We start from the raw sequence: 21,758 nt of genomic DNA on the forward strand, positions 1-21,758 counted from the left end.
GAGGAGCCAGTTCCTGATTCATTCAACAAATACTGAGCACCTACCAAGTGCCAGGATGTGGGGTTGGCACTGGGAGAGGAAAGCACAAGAATCAGACATTGACCCGGGCCTAAAGGAACTCAGGGTAGGGGGGGAGATGGGGCATGTATAGAAATCTCTCTAATATATACAGAGAGGAAAGTAAGATGAGATTTAAGAGCTTCATTTACTCTTCAATTAACTTATTCATTCAGTCACTTGGGCACTGTATTTTGCATTCTAGATATAAAGGTAAATGAAACTGATCTCTACCCCTTGAAGCTACCATCCAAATACCTAATCCGAGTCACCCAGGGAGTTTTGCAAAATACAGTTCCCCAGGTCCCCAGCCCAGACATTCTGATTCTGAGTCTCTGAAAGTGGCACCCAAGAAATCTGAAGTTCCCATTCTAGGTGTTCTCCAGGTTTCGGTACTAGTCTGGCGGGTTAACAAGTGAAGGGAGCCCAGAGGAGGGAGATACCGAGATAGAGAAAGGTTTCCTGGTTCACATCTTCCAGGAAGCCCTCCCTGACCAGCCCAGCACCCTGATGTCCTCTGATCCCAACCCCCACTGCACATCCTGTAAGGACTATAGTTTTCCTGGGTGACTGGGAGGTTTAGTCCCCTTGGTTCTTGGGTTGTGTCTTAACCTCTAAAGCTGAGTGCTCCCATGTTCCAAGGTCATTGTGATGAGGATTCCAGGGGCTTTGTGACACACAGTGGCTGGCTCTGTTCAAGTATGGGAGGTCGGAATAGGCCCAGTTCCTCCTGGGGATGCAACACATAGGAAGATCACCTTCCCCTGCTTAATTAAAACATCACTTAGGGCTTCAAGTGAGCTCTGGTCAGAGGCTACTTTGAAGACAGCTAGCAGGGGCCATGACCACCCTCTCTCCTGAAAACAGCCTCTCTGCCAGGCAGTCGGCCTCCTTCATCCTGGTGGGTGTTCTTCCTCAGCTCTGAGGCCCTCCCTCCCCAACCTCTGGTTTGCATTAGGGCCATTTTCCCCTGTTGGGTAGGAAGGACCAGAACCCTGAGCTGGCCTCGAAAGTGGAGCAGGGTAGGTTAAACCTTGGTCTCACCATCATTACAGACAACAGGACTGAAAAACACAGGTTCGTTTTTACCCTTCTATCTAAGCCAGTGTTACTTTTTCCCCGTATGTGACATTCTAACTTTAATGAGTCTAGGTCTGCAAGTTGTCTCAAAGATGCCGATGAATTTTCCACGGTGCTTTTGCCAACAATTTTGGTATGCTGCCACCAGGTGGCAGTAATGCTTTTGTTAGTAGGCGGTTCCATGTCCGGTTAATGATACGCTATTCATTTGAATTCAGCCTCAGTCATAAAATTTTCTACACAGTATATTTTTCAAAATCATAGTAACTAATTATAATGACCTTAACCAATCTCAAGTCTCATTAATCATAGTGATTTAGAGAGTGACACATAAAAAAGCAGCAATGAAAAACAGGCCTCTCTCTCCCGGAGTTTTAAATGTTATTGCTCTATTGCAGATTACCACGAGGCCTTGAGTCGAATTTTCTTTATACCTCTCTTCATTTATCTGAAGTTAGAGAAGGATAAAAATAAAATAACAAACTGTCATATAGCATTTATTAGGTACAATGACTGTTCTAAATGCCCTATTTATAGTCAGTCTCATAATAACTCTATGAGGTGGGTGAAGCTATTAGCTTCACTTTGAGAAAATTGAGGCCGAGGGACTAAGCAACCTGCCTACAGACCCACAGCTAGTAAGTGGCAGAGCTGGGATTTAAACCCAAACTGCGGAGTCCATCTTCTAAATCAGTGATTCTCCAAGAGTGGTGCCTGAGTCTGCAGTATCAACATCAAATGGGGACTTGTAAGAAATGCAGATTCTTGAGCCCCAGATCTTCTGAACCAGAAACTCTGGGGATGGGGCCCATCAATCTGTGGTTTAACAAGCCCTCTGGGTGATTCTGACTTGCAGCTGACTTTGGGAACCACTGTTGCTTTAAGCTATTTTTAAGATAACTATGCTATACTGATGATATACCCTCCACACCTGGGTTGCTAATAATCACCCAGATAATTTTCAAGTTGCACACATCCTCCCCAAGCTTTCTACTATTAATATGCCTGCCCTCCTTGGGCCACACCCTCTCCCCTTGGTAAGAATCACTGACATGGTTACTGTTGGGAGTATGTCTTATCCCTCAGATGAACTCAGGCTTTATTGAGGGCTCTGTTGCTATGAGTATTCAGAGGAACACGGCATCAAAAACCCTCATAGAAAGTTTTCCTTATCCTCCAGTGGCTTTCTTATTTTACTAACAAATACTGGAGAAAATTCTTAAACCCAGTGATGCAGAGGGGGAAGGAGAGTAGAAAGATGTATGCCTGTAGCCAAGGCTGCTAGCAGCTGTTAGAGAGGCTGAACCATTTAAGGCTCCCACTTCTGGACCCCTTTTCCAGAGGAAGCATGGCCAAGCTTCCCCCAGGTTTGCCCGTGGAGAGCTTTAACATGCTTAGGCACACCACAAAGGTGGGAGGAGATTTCCACACCTGCCCTACCTAGCAGTACCCTTCCCAGGGGACTAGGAAAGGCGCTACTGCAGAGCTGAAGAGTACCCAGCACCTCAAGGACTACCAGGGTCTCCTCCTGGACGACTAGGTCATTGTACCCAGATTGTGGGCAGGGTGTTAATAGGTTGGCGGAGCAAGGAATGGAGGAATATAGGAGGATGAAGACGGATTTGAGTGGCCATTGAGATGACCACCTCCTTTACTTTGAAGGACCCCAGATACAGATTCTATTCACTTTATTATTTTTTTTTTAGTTTTTTTGGCCGCGCTGCACTGCATGACGGATCTTAGGCATAGACAGGAGGTGAGGATGTACTGGTGAAGAGAGGAAGGGGACTTCCTGTGGAAATTCCTACACACACACACCACTGTAGCCCTCTGCAGGTGGTCAGGCTTTTTGTGCTTGTCCTTTGCTTGCTAGCAAATGTCTTAAATGCTCTGGTGGGTGGCCCGTAGATTGCTCGGGTATGGGGAGATTCAGGGAAGTGGCTGGGCAGAGAGAAGCGGAGTTTGCTGGAAGGAGAAGTCAGTGGCTTTTTATAAACAAATTCAGCCCTGGCAAAGTAGGCAGGTGGCCAATTGTTGCAGGTAGAGGTTTAGTAATGCAAATTGTCCGAGCACTCAGCAGATGCCTTCTTGCGATGTTTCCGATTAGCTCTGCCTTATTACGTTGATGCCATATCTTTTATTATAGTGTTCTGTGCATAGTACTTTGATTACTTTGCCACTTTCATTGTGTTCAACCCTTTTTTCATAACTTTGTTCATCATTTATTTTTAATCTTTCCATGGCATTTCATTTTAAGGTATACCTTTTGTTAACAGCGTATGTAGGGCGTATATTTTTTATTCAAACTGAAATTTCTTGTCTTTTACACTCCCTGGTGGCATGGCGTTGGGGTTAAGCTCCCTGACTCTTGCAACAAACAAACAGCTCAGGGTTCAAATCTCAGCTCTGATATTTACTGTACGACTTCAAATATACTAATTAACCCTCTAGGGCTCTGGTTCCCTAATACATAAAACAGTGTAACAACCTCTCCTACCTCATAGGTGGCTGTGAAGATTAGAAGGTTGGTAAATATAAAGTGCTTAGACTATCATCAGTGCTTTTTAAATGTTTACAACTAATAAGAGAATTTAAGCATTTATTTCCATAATCGATTTCTTTGGATTTCTATCATTTTTATGCTTTATGCGTTTATTGATTCCTTGTTGTTTCCTGTATGGTTTGTTTTTATTTTTTAAAGTAAATTTGAGGGACTTTCCTCGTGGTCCAGCGGTTAAGACTCCGCGCTTCCACTGCAGGGGGCATGGTTCGATCCCTGGTCGGGGAATTAAGATCCTGCATGCCTAAGATCCATCATGCAGTGCAGCACAGCCAAAAAAATAAAAAATAAATATAAATAATATATATTTATATATATTAAATATAAATAATATATAAAATAAAAAATAATAAAGTGAATTAAAAGGATAATGTCCTATTCCTATACATCTCTAATTTTAAACGTAAAAAATAAAACAATTTCTTCTGACACTATCCTTCAATCTAATAACAAATTGAATTTGCAGTTAATAATCTTTCCACAAAGAATACTCCAGGCCTAGATGGCTTCACTGGTGAGTTATACCAAATTCTGAAGAAAGAAATAATACTAACTCTATACAAACTATTCTAAGAAATTGAAAAGCCGGAATACATCTCTACTTCTTCTATGAGGCCAACATTACCCTGATGCCAAAATCAAAGACATTACAAGAAAACAAAATTATAGGCCAATATCTCTCATGAACAATGATGCAAAAATCCTAAATAAAACTGTAGTAAATAATAGCCAATGATTTGGCTTCCCTGGTGGCACAGTGGATAAGAATCTGCCTTCCAATGCAGGGGACACAGGTTCGAATCCTGGTTCGGAAGATCCCACATGCCACAGAGCAACTAAGCCCGTGAGCCACAACTACTGAGCCTGTGCTCGAGAGCCCGTGCTCTGCAACAAGAGAAGCCACCGCAATGAGAAGCCCACGTACCACAACGAAGAGTAGCCCCCGCTCGCCACAACTAGAGAAAGCCCACGCTCAGCAACAAAGACCCAACACAGCAAAAAATAAATTAAATTAAAATTTAAATTTAAAAAATTAAAAGGATAATACATCACCAGCGCGGTTTATCCAAGGAATGATTTACCATTCAGAATAATTCAATATAATTTACCATTTTAGCAAACTACAGAAAGAAAAACCATATGATCATCTCAGTAAATGCAGAACATCCATCCCTGATAAAAACTCTCAGCAAATTAGGAAGAGAAGGGAACTTCCTCAACCTGATAAAGGGCATCTACAAAAAGCCTATGGTTAACATCATACAGAATCATGAAAGCCTGAATGCTTTTCCTCTAAGATTAGGAACAAAGCAAAGATGTCTGCTCTCACCACTTTTATTCAACATTGCCCTTGAAGTTCTTGCCAGTGCATAAAACATGAAAAAGAAATAAAAGGCATCCAGCCTGGAAAGGAAGAAGTGAAACTGCCTTTATTCACAGATAACATGATCATCTATGTCAGGGTTAGCAAACTTTTTCTGTAAAGGTCAAGATAGTAAGTACTTTAGTCTTTGTGTGCCATACATCTCTGTTGTAACTACTTAACTCTGCCATTGTAGCATGAAAGCAGCCATAGACAACAAATGAGTGAATGGGCATGGCTGTGTGCCAATAAAACTTTATTTAAAAAAACAGATTAGAGGCCTGATTTGGCCCATGCGTTGTAGATTGCTGATCATTGGCCTATGTAACAAATCCTATGGATACACCCAAAAAGCTACTAGGACTAATAAATGAGGTTAGCAAGGTTGTAGGATACAAGATCAATACATAAAAATCCACTGTATCTGTATATACTAGCAATGAAGAGTTGGAAGTTGAAAGTTTAAAAATAACACTTTTACAGTAGCATCCCCCAAAATGAGACATTTAGGGATAAATCTGACAAAATACATGAATAACCTACACGCCAAAAACCACAAAACATTGCTGAAAGAAATTAAAGAAGACCTAAATAAATGCAGAAATATACTGTGTTCATGGGTCAGAAGATTCAATAGTGTTATCAATTTTCCCAAATTGATCTATAGGTTCAATGCAATCCCCATCAAAATCACAACTGTCTTTATTGTAGAAATTGATCAATTGACTAAAATTCATAAGGAAATGTATTCCTAAAGTTCATGCATTCCCTTTTACAATTAAGGATCCCAGGACACAGCCCCGCCCTGCCTGTTCCCTTCTACTTCCTGCTGAGTGTTGCAGTCTCTGAGTATAGGTTGGGAGATCATGATGGCTGTCAGTGGGGCAGAAGCCTGGCTCTGCTCAGCTCAGGTGACAGTGCCTATGCAGTCGGGACATGGCACCAGGGCAGACCCTGCTTCCCAAGGTTAGGCGAAGGCCAAGATTTTTTGTACGTTCTAGGGCCCATATGTCCTATTTTGGTTCAGAAGATGGAGCATGTATGAGTCATTAAAGTGTATTGCTCAGTCCATCCCAATAGAACATGGAGTTAATGGAAATTATCCCCAATTTGGGCCTGTGGGCTCGAATTTTTAATTTCCAGTGCTGTTTTACTTCTAACACCTTTCTACACGTGTGGTCAGTGGACCAGCCTCAGCAATGCCCTGGGAGCTTGTTAGAAATGTGTCATCTTGGGCCCCACTCCAAACCTTCTGAGTTAAAATCTGCGTTTAAAGAAGATCCTCAGGTGACTCGTATGCAAATTTAAATTTGAGTCACACATGTGCACATTCAGGTATATATTAATGGGAAGTTGGGAGTTATATACATCAGATATGTCTAGTCACCTGCCAAGCTCTGTCCATCAGCACACTTTCAAGTCTGCTATGTGGCATTTCAAGATATTCTCTCCAATACAAGACTCCTAGGAATCTTCCCCTGTTCCAACAGGAATTCAACCCCCTAATTATTGTTTTATGAGCATTTTAAATTACTTTGTATGCATTGCACTCACTTTCCCCTGACACACACACACACACACACACACACACACACACACACACCCCTGATGTAAACCAGAAACCATTCCTTGTGATGCATTGTTCTACTCTTTTAGGAAAGCTAAAATGGAGCTCATGGATGTGTTTAATTAGTGCTTGTTTTATATTTTTCCATTATCAAAGCAGTATATATTATTATAGAAAAGTTTGAAAATATAAGAAAAAAGGGAAAATTACTTATAATCCTATCACTCAAAGATAATCACTGTTTTGTTTTTAGGTGGGTTTTTTCAGGGTTTTTTTCTAACAAGATTTTTTTTTTTTTTTTTTTTCCCGGTACGCGGGCCTCTCACTGTTGTGGCGTCTCCCGCTGCAGAGCACAGGCTCCGGACACGCAGGCTCAGCGGCCATGGCTCACGCGCCCAGCCGCTCTGCAGCATGTGGGATCCTCCCGGACCGGGGCACGAACCCGCGTCCCCTGCATCGGCAGGCGGACCCTCAACCACTGCGCCACCAGGGAAGCCCCCTAACAGGATTTTTATAGTGGTTAATTCACTCTAAGAGTATATAATGTGAAGCTTTTATAATATGTAACAGATGTATGGAGTATAGTACACAGAGAGAGTAGATACTGAATACACAGCTTTGTTTTCTGCTTTTTGTCCGTTAACGTTTGTATTTTCCCGGATTATTATTCTTTCCTTGTAAGCATCAATTTAAATACCTCACAATAGTCCATTAAGCCTATAAGCCATAGTTGACTTAACTATTGCCTTATTGCACAACAGTTAGAGAGTGCTTGCATTTTTCATTTTGGTAAGTGGTGTGCAATGAAAATGACCGTGCATGCAGCATTCTTCTATATATTTTCAGTAATTTCCTCAGGATAAATTTCCAGAAGTGAGTCAGAGGCTGTGAACTTTGATTCACATTGCAAAATCCAGAGTATATCACTTAAAAATCACACTTAAAGGAAAGCCAAAGGTTCCTAACAGAGGGCTGAGGTGGTTGTCCTTGGCAGGTGAAGAGAAAACCACCCATTGACAAGACGGAATGGGATGGCTTCTTTGACGAGAACGGTCACTTGGCCAAGTCACGAGACTTCATTTGTGTTAACATCCTGGAAAGGGTATGGTCCTCAGCTACCCTTGGCCTCACCCTGGAACTGGGGGACATGGGCAGGCAAGGGGACAAGCATGGCATTGGGAGGGGCCCTTTTGGCAAGCATCTGGAAGGCCCACGACCTCTCACCTCCACCCCTCTCCAGGGTCTGCACCCCTTCGTGAGGCCGGAAGCCTGGAAATTCCTTACGGGCTACTACTCATGGCAGAGTTCCCAGGATGAGCGGCTCATGGTAGACAGCACAAGGAGGTAGAACGTTTCAGATCCTGTCAGGGGAGGGTGGCTGGCGGTGCAGGTGGGAGGGGGTGCCCACCCCAGCCTGGTAGGTTCAAGCTTCTTCCTTCAAATGGACTTCTCTTTCCAAGAGACAAAATCCCCACGGCTCTGCCGACTCGGGGCCCACGTACAGGGGGCATCGGTACCTTCCCCCATCCCCACTCCCGACCCCGCACCCCAGCCCGGCCATGTTTACCAGTCCTCACTCTGCTGACTTGAGCTGGATCCCAGCACCTCCTAGCTGTCCTCCCCCCACCGCCCAGCTCAGCCCAGCCCAGCCCAGCCATCCCTAGGCCTGTGCAGCCTTCTTGAGGTGGAGAAGATTCACAGTTAAAGATTTAACTTTAACACAGTATTTAACTGAAGATCCTTCAGTTAAATACACCTGCAAAGACCCTTTTCCCAAATAAGGTCATATTCACAGGTTCCAGGGGTTAGGGCATGGACTTATCTTTGGGGGTCACCATTCAACCCACGACACCACCTAAGCTCGTTCTAATGATGGGCACAAAACATTGCTTCATCCAGTCCTTCTAATTCTGAGGCATAGGTGCTAGCGTTAGCCCCATTCTACAGACAAGGAAACTGAGGCTTAGAGAGGGCTGGTGATATCCCCAAGTCTTGACCCTAGTGGCAGACACCCAGTACTTAAGTTGTGGATCCAGGATCCAGGTGCAGTGGTCAGACTGCAGAGCCAGAGGTTAAACCTGTCATCCCGCTGCACTCCAGGCAGACATCAGATGATGGTTAGGGCTGGCAGAGGCGGGGAGAGGGGAGGCAGCACAGGTAGCAGGCACTGCCTGGGTGAGGGCACTGCTCAGGGTTACCCCGACTGGCCTGGAAGGGAAGGCTGCCTCGTTCAGCCTCAGTTCTGTTCTCACAGGAAGAACTACGAGGCCTTATGCCAGATGTACGAGAAGATTCAGCCCCTTCTGGAAAACCTGCACCGGAACTTCATAGAGACTCGGAATAACATCGGTGAGCCAAGGAGGGTGGGCTGTGCTGGGCAGAGGGGAGGGTTGGAGGTCATCCCTGCACCACCTCAGTCACATCTGTGCGCTGGTTCCTGGGAGCTGCCTTGACACGTGCCAGGAATTTTGCCAGCTAAACCTCGGTTAGTCTGTCCGCCTGGCTCTACTGGCTGCCCCTAGACGCCCAGCACTGTGTATCCCTGGGTGTATGTTGTTTCTGCTGTTTGTCTACATCTCTTCTCCCCTTGGCCTCGAACTAGGTTGAATTATAGGTGGTGGTGGGGGTGGGACATCCCTGGCAAAGGGTACAGCCTGGTCAAAGATTCGGAGGTGGGAAAAAGCCCAGGCAGCTCAGGTTGTGGTGAGAGGCAAAGCCTGGTGGGCTGATGTACCTTTTTCATGGCCCCCTTCCCAGGATGTCCTGGGTCCTAGCCTCTTGGAGTGAGGGGAATAAACTCACCCATGGACCTTCTGCTGGAGGTGATCTGGTGCCTCACCATCCCTTGCCCCCCTCCTAGCTTACGACATCCAGAAACTCTATGACAAAGACCCCCTGGGCAATGTCCTTATTGATAAGAAGAGGCTGGAGAAGCTCCTGCTCCTGAGTTACGTCTGCAACACCCAGGCAGGTGCGCCAGAGGGCTGGGTCTCCCTTCAGCCCCCTCTTCTCAACCCCTTCCCGGGATAGGGCCTGTCCAAGCCCAGGCTCTGCCCCTCCTCACTAGCTCCCCTCCACCCCAGAGTACCAGCAGGGCTTCCATGAGATGGTGATGCTTTTCCAGCTGATGGTGGAACATGACCATGAGACCTTCTGGCTTTTCCAGTTCTTCCTGCAGAAAACGGTGAGAGCGGAGCCTGGCTTAGGGACCACCCCCATTCCTCAAACCACCCCTTGAGGTTCGGAAGGCACTGGCCGCCCCAGCCATTTCCTCCAGCCCTGAAGCAGCCCTCTGAGTCCCAGAGGAGCTTTTCCCACAGAAGGACAATGCCAACCCCGGTGGGGTGTGTTCTGGTTGTGGGGTGGCAAGCATTGGAACTGAGAAGGTGGGTAATGATGCTCTGGGTCCAGCTCTTGTCAAACCTTGAAAGGTTTGGCAAGGCCCAGTGAGGCTCACCCACCTTTCTCCTGGCATTACCCTCCCAAAACATGGTTCTGCTCCTGCAAATCCTCCACGGCTCCCCACAGCCTCCAGAATAAAATCCAGAAACCGCAGCCAGACATTCAAGGCTCTGTCTTCAGTCTTGTCTCCCACAGTTACCTTCACATGACCTGCATCCAGCCCCCCAGGGCGCCCCCCACACTGTGAGGTGGAGGGCTTTTGAAGGTACTGCCCCCCATTACTCCCTTTCTGGAAAGCCTTTCTTCATGAGCTGTGAGAGGCTACCCAGAACCCACCCCCATTCCTCTCTCCATCCCTGCAACAATGTGCAAACTGCTCTTTCCTTGTCCTGATTGGTCCAGACTCATGGCATGTGTCTGGAGGAATAACTGGTCTCACTGCATTGTGAGCCACCCCTGAGACATCTCCACATGCCCACCACACACATACACACACACACACACACACACACACACACACACACACACACCACAGACACAGACATGATATGATGTGTGTTTGCAAACACACATACACTGACACTCAGACTCATACAGAGACACGTGCCCGGTCCAGAGCCAGACACGCACAGGGCCTCCAGAATTGGGGAGTTGATGAAGCAAGACGGACTCTTCTGACGCTTTCAAGGGGTTCCCTCCCTCCCACCCGTCTTTCCCAGGAGCACAGCTGTGTCATCAGCATTGGGGTGGGCAAGAACCTCGGCATGCTCAACAGTGTGATCAACGTCCTGGACCCCGTGTTTGCTGAGCACCTAAGTGAGTGCACCCCTCTGCCATCTTACATGTCCTCCCACCAGGGCAGGCGTGGGAGGGGGCCGGGACCCAGTCCAAGGCAGTGGCGCCCAATCATGTGAGAGGGAGCAAGGTCATTTGGTCTTTTCTTTGGGCCCCAGCGAGAGGGTTCATCTGGATGGGGTTGAAATCTGGACAGTTGAAAATCCACCCCAAACAGTCTCCAAGGGCAGATGGAAAAGTGACAGCCCAGGTTTTTGTATTTCCCAGTGTGTTTATGTGCTCAGTTGTTTGGCCTCATCTGTCTGTCTTTGCTTTATCTCCTGTTCCCCTGACCATGGCCCCCTGGCTGGCACCCTGCTTCTCTCCCCACAGAAGGGAAGGGTGCGGGGGCCGTGCAGTCCCTCTTCCCCTGGTTCTGCCTCTACTTTCAACGTGCCTTCAAGTCCTTCGACGACGTCTGGAGGCTCTGGGAGGTGAGGCGCTCCTCTGGGGCAGAGGATAGACCCTACCCCTAGGGCAGGTGGCAGGGAAGCCCTTTTCCTTGCCTCCATTGATTGCTGGCTTTGGATGGAGTTCACTGGGATTTATTGGGCCACTGAGCCTGCTTCCGCCCTGTTGGGAGATGACAGAGCATCAGTTGGTCCATCTGTCCATCTAATCCCACCACTGTACCTTCTCAGGGCAGCGCAGGCAAGAGGGGCCTCGTGGCCTGTGCAGTGGAAGCCTGGCCTGCGTTCAGCTTCCCTGCCACCCTGCCTGTGCAAGGGGCCTCACTCTGCTCTCACTTTCCCAGCCACCTCTTCCTCGGCCTTCCCCTCCACCTGAGCACACACTTCTTCTGAGCCCTGACTTCTGGAGAAGGAGGGGCCCCTAAGGACAGGTCGCACCTGCAGTTATTTGACCCTAGTCTCCGGGGCATCAGCAGATGAACCTCCCCGGGAACAGGCCCACCGCCCATCACTGCCCTGCCCAGTGGCTGCCACTGCCTGCAGGATCCGGCCCACCGCTCAGCCTGACATTCAGTGCCTCGGAAATCAACTCCCCCCACCTCACCCCTCCCTCCTGGCCTGCTGGTCTCCATGCTCAAGTCCATGACCACTGCCAGGCCTTTGGTGACACCCCTGGATTGTTGACTTTCCATCAACTGTTGCTTTGCCAAAGCTCCATTCAAATGCTACAGAGAGGGCTTCCCTGGTGGCGCAGTGGTTGAGAGTCCGCCTGCCGATGCAGGGGACATGGGTTCGTGTCCCGGTCCAGGAAGATCCCACATGCCGCAGAGCGGCTGGGCCCGTGAGCCATGGCCGCTGAGCCTGCACGTCCGGAGCCTGTGCTCCACAACTGGAGAGGCCACAACAGTGAGAGGCCCACGTACCGCAAAAAAAAAAAAAAAAAGCTACAGAGAGTTACCCAGTCATTCTTGGCATTCTCCCTCTCTCTCTCTCCCTCTCCCGCCTTCTGTCTTGCTCCCTCCCTCCTTCCCTTCTTCCCTCTCTCATTCTCTCTCCCTCCTCCCTCCCTCTCTCTAGTGAATTCCCTGAAGGCTTTTTCTCTGAGTCCCCCAACAGCAAGCACCATGCCTAGAACCCCAGAGGTTGAATGAACGAATGACCGAATGAATGAGCACGTCGGCAGCAAGGCCCAGACGTGATGGACGGGGCCACGTGGTTGGTGGGTACCGCACCACCCCACAGGCGTCTGCAGTGTCAGGCCACAGGCCAGGCTGAGGCTCGCCCACCTCTGCAGGTCCTGCTGACGGGGAAGCCCTGCAGGAACTTCCAGGTGCTGGTGGCCTACAGCATGCTGCAGATGGTACGCAAGCAGGTGCTGCAGGAGAGCATGACAGGCGACGACATCCTCCTGGTGAGAGCACCCTCGGGCCCGGCCCGGCCCCACCGGCTCCTGGAGGCCCCCGACACCCACACCATCCCTGGTGAAGGTCCCTGGGTCGGGGGCCCTGGACTCCAGTGGCCCCTTTGCCCCTGGGCAGGAATAGTGACGAGACTGACATACCCCGAACACTGTGCTGTGTGCTTTTAGAGACCAGCTTGTTTAAGCCTCATGACAAGCCTGACACAGAGGGGCCATAACGCTCATCATCGTCATCACCCGTGTTCAGCAAATGGGGAAACTGAGGCCCTGAACAGTTCTTAAGCTTTAGGCTTGACAGACTGACAGTTAACTCTTTGGCCCTAGGGTCCTCCTGTGACAAAAGACCTGGAATTTTCCAACAATTCTAAAAAGCAGCTGAAGGCTTTGTCAAAAACATCTTGGAGAGCACCCCAATCATAAAATGAGTCCTCCTAGAAGCCCATGAAACGCTCGGTGGAACCCCAGGACTCCCTAGAGCCCAGAATGAAAACTGCATTTACCATCTTCCCAATAGAGAAAATTCCATTGGTACAATTTCAGGCAGTGTGCCAAGCTGGTGGTGGGGGAGATCAGCTGGCCCCAGTGACTGCCGTGAGCAGCGGTCTTGTCCCCTTGAAGCGTCAGGTCGCTGCCTGTGCCCGGGGAGACCTGATTCCGCCCCACCTTCTCCCGGCACACAGGCGTGCAACAACCTCATAGACCTTGATGTTGCTGAGCTGGTCTCCGCTGCCTGCACAGCCTACGCGGAGCTCATCCAAAAGGATGTAAGTTACCCCGAATACTTGTCCTCCTTCCCTTCCTCCTCCAAGAAGCCCTCCCCAGTCTCCCAAGCCCAGCCCATGGCAGGTGTATTCAACTTCAGGGACACAGCTTGTGCTATGTTCTCTGCCACCAACCCGCAGGGCTTGCTCTGCATGGACTGCTCACAGGTTTGCCTGTGTAACTCCTGCCTCCCCAAGTAGATAGACTGTGCTTCCCGAGAACATGGCCCTCTTCCCTCGTTCCCTGCGTCCATCCCGGCCGATCTGGGCACAGGGCGGGGCACCCAGCGGCTCAGGAGAATGTCACTGGCTGAATGAAGCGAAGAATGAGAGCTGAGAGCGACACACCAATGTCTGTCTGCCTCTACCTGCCGGAACCTTCCTCTCCCCCAGGTTCCTCAGCCATTAAAGGATTTCTTTCTCTGAGGATACTCACAAGGGACAGACGCCCTCAACAGACAGAATGAGGTGGTGCTTCAGCCGCGAGGTCAGGATCAAGTCCGATGGGGCGTTCGGGTGAGGGTGTAGGTAATACAGCTGTGACAGCAACAGCCTCCTGGAGTCATGGTTCATGGTAAGCAGTGTGTTTCCCGGGGGGGGCGCATAAGAGCAGAGACAGGATTGTTTAACGAGACGAGAGATTGCGAGGGCTAGAGAGAGGGCACACACTGGGAGGAGATTGTGCTGGTCAGCCATCCCTCAGTGGCTGAGGGCTTTCCAAGGCTGCAGTGGTTCTGCACCAGGAAACAAATGGTTGAGGGTATAACCGACCTTGAGAGCCGGCTGCCTCCTGTGGAAGGAATGGGCGTGTCTAACAGGCTTGCTCTATCCCTGGTCCGGAGAGGAGGGCCCGACCCCATGGCTCCCCTTACTCCCAAGGTACCAGTCTCACGTGACATTGTTTTTCCAGAGCCTCCCCAGCAATCTGTGGAAGGTCACAGCCCAAATCTCTGGCTAGCAAGCGACTCCCCTCCTGGTTTCAAAGCCCCCTCACAATTGCACCTTCATTTCTCAGCCTGGATGCCGCCTCAAACTAAACTCTCTTTTGCTGACTTAATCTCTCCAGAGAATGCCATCTTTTCCCTGACTCGGGCAGTGCAGACTCTCCCTGGAGCAGCGGTGCCTGCCACCCGCTCTCCCCAGACTGTGCCCCAGCCCCGGGCCCCCCGCCCTGCCTGCCCATGCTCTGAGGGGTACCCTGAAGACAGACATGAAGGTTGGCCAGAAGGGGCCGAACCAACAGAGAGACAGGGGGCTGGCCAGGTGCCCCCATCCCCATAGCTGCTTGGCAAGTGTGTATACACGCGCACACACACACACACACGTGCAGAGCCCTGCCCAGTGGCTACACTTTTTCAGAGGGGGCTGATGGATGCGGGGGAGGGATCTGTTGTTTTGCTGTGGACCTGGCCCTTGGGGGTGAGGCCCAACCATCCTTCTCACTCTCCTGCTCCCGCCCTGTCACTCTCAGTGACCATCACAGGAAAGGCACTATGTCCCCAATTAGTGTCTGGTCTCCTTCCCCTCAGGTGACAATCTCCCATCCCTGGCTGACTCTGAGTCTCTTGGCTGCTGTGTTTCTGCTGGAGGGGGTCACTCGGAAGAATGGGGTCCTGTTCCCCCCACCAGGGTCTTTTCTGCATGGCTAGAGAGCCAGCGTTTGCTGGGCAGGAAGGCACATGGGTAAATTCATATACTGCACTCCTCCTTAGGCTTCTGTTCCCAAGACAGTTTATTTAAACAAGGGTTCCTGCATGGAATACAGTTCTCTAGGAACAAAATTGTGTTTCCAGTTTACCGAAGAACCAGAATAAAAGACATCTCGATGAGCTGTGGCCTTGGGAGGAGAAGCGTCCATAGAAACATCAGTGTGCATTTTCTGATGCTTCTTTTGGCCTGGTGGCATTAGTTAGCTTATGACTTTTGGTTGGGACATACACGCAATGCCAAACATCTATTCCAGAACTAAACAATTCAAACACTCACCTTCTAGGCCAAAGGTTTTCAAACCTGATTTTAAAATCACTGGAGCCTCATTGTTACAAAATCTATACCAGGAGCCCAATGGTTGAAGTTTGGGTGGGAAGCCCAGAGTCCTCCTCTCTGTGACCCCCCTCAGACCCCTTCTTGAAGGTCATCATTTCCTCCAAGGTACCTCCAAGGAAGCTCTGGCCTACTGGGAGCATGTTTGCAAACCTCTGTTGCTCTTAAAGATGAACTGGATTAAGTCTTGACACTGAATCGATCCAGGTTCAGATAAATTCCAAGTGACATAGTGATGGAAATAAAGATCTCAGAGGAGCCGAACATCTCTCAGCTCATCTGCTGTGCTCCCAGCTGGTGGACTGTAGATTAGGATCTTCCCACACTGCTGGGTGTATCACGGAGCCAGCACAGACTTCTCCCCTCTTAGTTGATCACTTTTATCACCCAGTGTTATTTTTCTCTAGTAAGGTCCAGTCCTGAGATAGAACTATGGGAAACATTCAAATCCTAGAGACTAGGTTCCCTTCAGTGTAGAGACTGTGCTGGTCTAAATAATTTGTTAATTCGATAGACACTTACGGAGTCCTTACTGTGAAGTTACCCACTGTGCAGGCACAGAGAATTCCACAGTGGGGGAGAGGGACGCAGTCCCTGCTTCCATGACACGTACAGTTGAGTGGGGACCAGGTAATCAGCTTAAAGAATGTATAATTGCACATTCCTTTTGTGCTCTGAAGGAAAGGAACATGGTTCTAGGAGAGAAGATAGAAATTAGTGGTGGTGGTGGTGATGCCAGTGACAATGGCGGGGATTCAAGCATGATGGTTGTGAGGACGATGGTGGGCGGGAGGAGTTGTGATGTTGCTAATGATGGTGGTGAATGATGGTGGTCATGATGTCAGTGAGGGCAACAGTGACAGGGGTGGTGGTGGTGGTGAAGGTGATATCAACGGTGCTGTAGTGTTGGTGGCAGAGGTGACAATATCAGTTTTGGTGATGATGGTGGGGATGATGATAACGGTGGTTGTTAGTGATGTTATTGGTGTCAGTGGTGGGGGGGTTGGTGGTAGACGTGCGATGTCACTGACGATGGTGGAGGTGGTGGTAGTGGTGATTCAATTCCAGCAGTGGTGGAGATGAAGATGTCAGTGGTGGTGACAGTAGTGCTGGCTTTCATTCAGTTAACAAAAACTGCCTACAATGGCCATCTCTGTATTGATATGGGTGATGGGGTTGGTGGTGACGGCAGTCATGGTGGAGATGAAAATAGAGATAAATTCATTCTGGAAAGACTAGTGTCTACACGCTTCCAATGAGCAAAACCTAAACATAATATTTTTAACTGAGCCATGGTGGTCATGAGCATAGAGATAAAGTAAATGGAAGTGCCCAGGCCCTATCCAAGCTTTCCAAAACTTGGTCCTCAGCCTGATATGAAAGTTTAGATTGGCTATATCTATTCTATGACCTCATCCCATCTCTCCTCCTTTCACTCTTGTTCCAAGCCTCTTCCCTGGAGGTCATTCATTTCCCTTCTCTGGCTACCTTGAATGACCCCAAGACAACTCTTTGTTCCTGGAGCCAGGATAATGGCTCTCTATCCACCTACAGCTTCACAGAGGTGGCATGTATAAAGACCCAAGTTCTCTGGGCCCGAGAGTCTGTGTTTCTGACTCAGAGAGGGATAAAGGAAATGGGTTCTGCACCTACCCTCCAGCTGGCCAGCAGAGCCCAACCCTGGGCTGAAGCCCCTGACCTCTGTCCAGTGAGGGGGAAGGGCTACACCTACTGCAGGGGGAAGGACATAACTAGTGGGACATAGTGAGAGGGGCCTCCACTGCCCAGGACTCAACCCCATTGCTGTGATCAGACTTGAGTTTGGAACACTGGCCTCTCAAGGGTACAAGGGAGGAAGAAAGAGAATGAGTAGGAATTGAAGGAAGACAAAAGAGAAATTCTAGAAAATTGGGGGAGGTAGTGAAATAGGAGGGAATGTGGGGCTTCTTTCTCAACTAACTAAAGGTCATCTTAGTGACCATCAGCAGTGTTCAGTGTCGGCTGAACATAGCAAAGTGACAAATGGTACTTGTGTGCTGATCTCCAAGGCTGATGCTTTCATGGATGTGCTTCCCAGGCCACTGCCCCATCCCAACCACAACACACACACACACACACACACACACACACACACACACACACACCGCAGCCTTGCGGGTATCACTGGTGGTTTTGTTTTTCAATCTGATTGACATGTAACTATGTCGGAAATGTCTTTTTTGCCTGTCTTTCAGAGAAAGGATGTTCAGGTCCATTTAGACCAAAGGAACTCTCTAGTCCTTCTCCCTTACTGCACTTGCCACCCTCCCCTCCACACGCACACATACACACTTCAATCCATCACCAAGTCCTGCCAGTTCTACTCCTACATAGACCAGTTGCTCAGTTCTGTCACTGCTGGGGAAGGAATGTGGCTTGACCGTGCTCTCTGACCCCTTTTCCTCTGGGTGGACTCCGACCAGGGTCTGCAAGTCCAGAGCTCATTAGTGCTGGGGCCTGAGCTGCCTCCTTAGTGCCGTCGCCAGCTCATAGTCAGGAGGGGCTGCCCCAGCTCTGGGGCTCTTGGTCCGGTCACCACCAACCCCAATGCGAAGCCTCAGGCCCCAGAATGTGGAGCTGCAGCCCCCTTCCCAAAGGGCAAGGCAGCCAGTCCTCCCTAATCCCACCCTCCCACTAACCCCTTAGGGGCCTGAAGCCCCAGGGGGAGGGAACTGTGACGAGGGGAAATGGGCTGGAGCGCCAGGAGGTCAGGAAAGAGGGCACAATAATCATGGCTGCACTTGCTGAGCAATTCCTATGTCCCAGGCCCTGTGCTAAACATGTCACAGGCTTCCTCTCCCATAATCCTCAAATTCAGAAGACAGATGCCGTCATCACCCTCATCATCACGGCAAAGTTAGAATGTGAACGCTGACAGCGAACACCAGAGCCCCCACTGTTGGCACCCCAGCCTTGGTCCTGGGGCAGGTCCCCATGTTCATGTCTTCGCCTGCCCACAGCCTTACTCAGGGTCTGCCCTCTCCCCCAAGGTGCACACCCGAGTCTCCTCTCTGGTCCTCCTCCAGGCAGACCCCCATCTCACAGGCCACCCTTCCCCTGGCAACCGAGGACCCACAGGCGGGCCAGGACGTTCTGGGGCTGCACTACCTGGGGGGACGTGCAGGGGCTCTGTCCCACTTCCCTTATCCTGCCCTGGGCAGGATATGCCTGTTATGACCCCAGAAAGTTCAGGGAAGGCCAGATTACAGCCGCGTTTACTACAGCTTGTTTGAAACAACATTCCTTCTCCAGGATGGGGGCTGGGCTGGGGCTCTGGGGTTGCAAGGACATCAGTGCGCAGGGCTTGAGGGTAAGGAGCCAGGAGGGGCTGCCGGGCCTCTCTGCCAGGCGTGGAAATGGCGACAGCAAAGCCCGGGAGTCTGGAATGACCCGACGGGTGAGTCTGGGAGAGGAGGGGTGGAGCAGAGCTGCATAGGAGCAGCCCCCTCCCCTTCCTGGTCCCTGCAGACTCCTCCCTGGATCAGCCACAGGCAGGGAGATGCCCCTGGGCAAGACCAAGGTGGAGACGGGGGGAATTTCCAGCCACTGCCAAGTGCTATCCTGCCACGCGTGAGCCATCAGCCACGTGGCCCAGGAGGGAAGGATTTATTTCTGAGGCCTGCAGCAAAAGCACGAGAATCCAAATTGTCCTGCCAGACCCTGGGGCTGGGTGAGCCTTTAGCGAGGGAGGGTCAGCGGCAGCTGGAAATGAGGGAGGGAGGTCTCGGGAGGCCGCGGAGGCTGGGGGCAGGGTGGGAGGGTGGAGCCACGAGCAGCCCTTTTAATCTCGGCTACACATTAAAGTCACCAGGCAGCTTTTAATAATAACCGTGCCCAGGGCCCACCGGGGGGGGCGGGGCTGGGGGGCGGGGCCAGGGCGCTGGTATTTTTAAAGAGCTCCTCAATGTGCAGTCAGGAGGAGAACCCCCCCACCCCCCGCCCAGCACTCAGAGCAGGCATTGGATGGAGTGGGCTTAGTGGCTTAACGCCTTCCACACAGGATGGGGGAGGGACTTGCCCAAGGTCACACAGTGAAGGGATTACAGTGTGGGGTGGGGGGACAGGAGTGGCTGTGCTGGGTGCTGTCCTGAACTAAGAACCAGAGCTTGTCTCTGCAGCCAACCCACCCCCACCCTCACCCCACCAGTTCCACCCTGGACCACACCAAAGCCTTCGGCTGCCCTCTCCCCTCTGGCTCTTAACTGGACCACCCCACCTCCCCACCTCAGAGCCCTGCAGGTGACTGACTCTAGAATTAGGCATTCCAAGTTCTTTTCTGAACCAGCACATAAAAGAATAGGGAATTAATAAGTGCCCACGTCTCAAAGGCCTGACCCTCACCTGCAGTGATATGCAAATGACACCTAAACACCCACAGGGCCGCACTCAGAAGCTGGGAGCAAATGGCACGCAAATGTATGCAGTCATTATGCAAACAAGGGCAGCCCCTGATTAATGGCCTTGATCCCTCATCCAGACAGCAGCTGTCTCTTTAGGTACAGGCATGGCTGACAGGGAGGGCTGAGCTGTCTCCTGTCAGAAGCATCCTGTGGAAGGGTCAAGAGGAGGGATTGTTCTGACACCCAGCTTGCTGAGGGTCTTCTCTGAGAAATCTGGGAGGGGGTGTTGGTCAGGCAGGAAGGTGTTCTTCTCTGCCAGGGCAAAGTCCTTGGTTCAATGTCAGGCACTCTCTCTGGGAGAGAGTGGGGTGGTGACAGGGATGGTGGAGGTGGCAGAGGTGATAGGAGAGATGGTGGTGGAAGGGATAGGGCTGGAAATAGCTGAGAAGACGACAGAGGTGGAGGGGAGGGTGGAGTTCGTGGTAATGGTGGGGATGACAGAGGTGAAGATGGGCCTGGAGGAGATGGTGGCCATGGCACTGGTGACAGTAAATATGATGGAGGTAATGGTAGTGGTTTCGGCAGTGACAGTAACGGTGGAGGCGATACAGGATGTGATGCTGTGGATGAAATGGAGATGCTAGAGGTAATGATGATGGTCGTGGTGGAAAGGATGGCAACAAGGAGGTGAGGGTGGTGCAAGCCACAAGGAGGAAGAGAATAGTGATAATGGCAATGCTGGCAATGGCAGGTGGTGGTGGTGATAGTGAAGATGTTGGTGGAGGTGCAGGTAACAGAGGCAGTGGGAGAGGGGTGGATGTGGTGAAAGTCACTGCAATGAGCAGCATGAGATGAGGGTGATGGAGAAGTGACACAGAAGGTGATGAGGGGGACTTGGAGAAGATGGGTTCTCAAAACTCTTAAGTTCAGTAGAGGAGGATGTTAGAGAACCTATCAGACCAAAGGCAGGAGGAAGGAGGGAAGGAATCTGAAGAAGAGACACAAGATCTGTTGTGATCAGGAGAGAAGGGGTGAGGCCCCCAAGCATAGACATAGAGAGAGCTCAGAGACAACTCCTGACTTCTATCTGCTTGGCAGACTCAGCTACACCACCCAGTCCCACTCAGTGAGGGTGGCAGGCCTGAGGTCTGCAAGTGACCAGTGGGGTGACCTGTGGTTGGAGAAAGCACAGCCCCCCACAGCTGGGCCTCAGTTTCCCCCTCTGTGAAATGGGAGGAAGTATGAAACCCAAGTGAATGGGTGAGTTTGTTCTCTCCTTCCACAGGGACACTGTGGTGACCACAGAGGCACGTGGAGCGGAATGAAGCTGCCTTGTTGAGGGGTGGGGAAGGAGCAGGGGTGGGGCAGGACAGCACATGTAGCTGGGGCTTGGGAGATTGACAAGTTCTTCTTAGGAGAACTCAGAAACGGCCTGGTGTCACTCCTACCCCAGGGCCCAGGTCCTCTCTGCTTCTCCATCACCCTTACCTCATCTTGGTCACTGCAATGACGGTCACCAGAGCTGTCTGCTCTATTTCCTTCCTGGGAGTCCACACCCTAAGCAGGATGCAGAGTGAACTGGTTTAGTCCATGAGCTCTGGAGTTAGACTCCAGGTAACAGTTGTGTGGCCCTGGACACTATACATAACCTCTTTGAGCCTCTGTTTTCTCATCTATAAATTAGGAATAAAAAGACCTACCTTACAGATTGAAACATGAATGACTATAAATGTGTTTAGCCCAGCAAACGTCAACTCAGAGAACTGGTAGCTGTTGGGCAGACACTGCAGGAGTCAGGTGCACTGTGATCATTTATTCTTTAACCCAAGAAGCAGTAGCCACAAGAGAGAAGGCCTCTTCAGGACCTGTGTCTTCCTACAGC

At 50.3% G+C, this 21,758-nt stretch overlaps 1 protein-coding gene across 3 annotated transcripts; it reads left to right on the forward strand.

Moving 5' to 3' along the window:
* Positions 1-779: 779 nt before the first annotated feature.
* On the forward strand, positions 780-14,005 carry TBC1D21 (TBC1 domain family member 21). 3 transcript variants are annotated; one of them, XM_065872133.1, is made up of 11 exons: positions 899-958; positions 7,622-7,729; positions 7,868-7,971; positions 8,882-8,976; positions 9,488-9,598; positions 9,711-9,811; positions 10,749-10,845; positions 11,197-11,297; positions 12,568-12,684; positions 13,374-13,457; positions 13,848-13,880. In XM_065872133.1, the coding sequence occupies exons 1-11, from the start codon at positions 899-901 to the stop codon at positions 13,878-13,880; spliced, it is 1,011 nt and encodes a 336-aa protein (XP_065728205.1). The 3 variants fall into 3 exon arrangements, with proteins under 3 accessions (XP_065728208.1, XP_065728205.1, XP_065728207.1); XM_065872136.1 differs by lacking the exon at positions 9,488-9,598 and having other exon boundaries at positions 780-958; positions 13,848-14,005; XM_065872135.1 differs by lacking the exon at positions 7,622-7,729.
* Positions 14,006-21,758: the final 7,753 nt, after the last annotated feature.

This window comes from Phocoena phocoena, chromosome 2 (genome assembly GCF_963924675.1).
Source record: "Phocoena phocoena chromosome 2, mPhoPho1.1, whole genome shotgun sequence".
In the NCBI taxonomy this organism is placed as follows: Eukaryota; Metazoa; Chordata; class Mammalia; order Artiodactyla; family Phocoenidae; genus Phocoena; species Phocoena phocoena.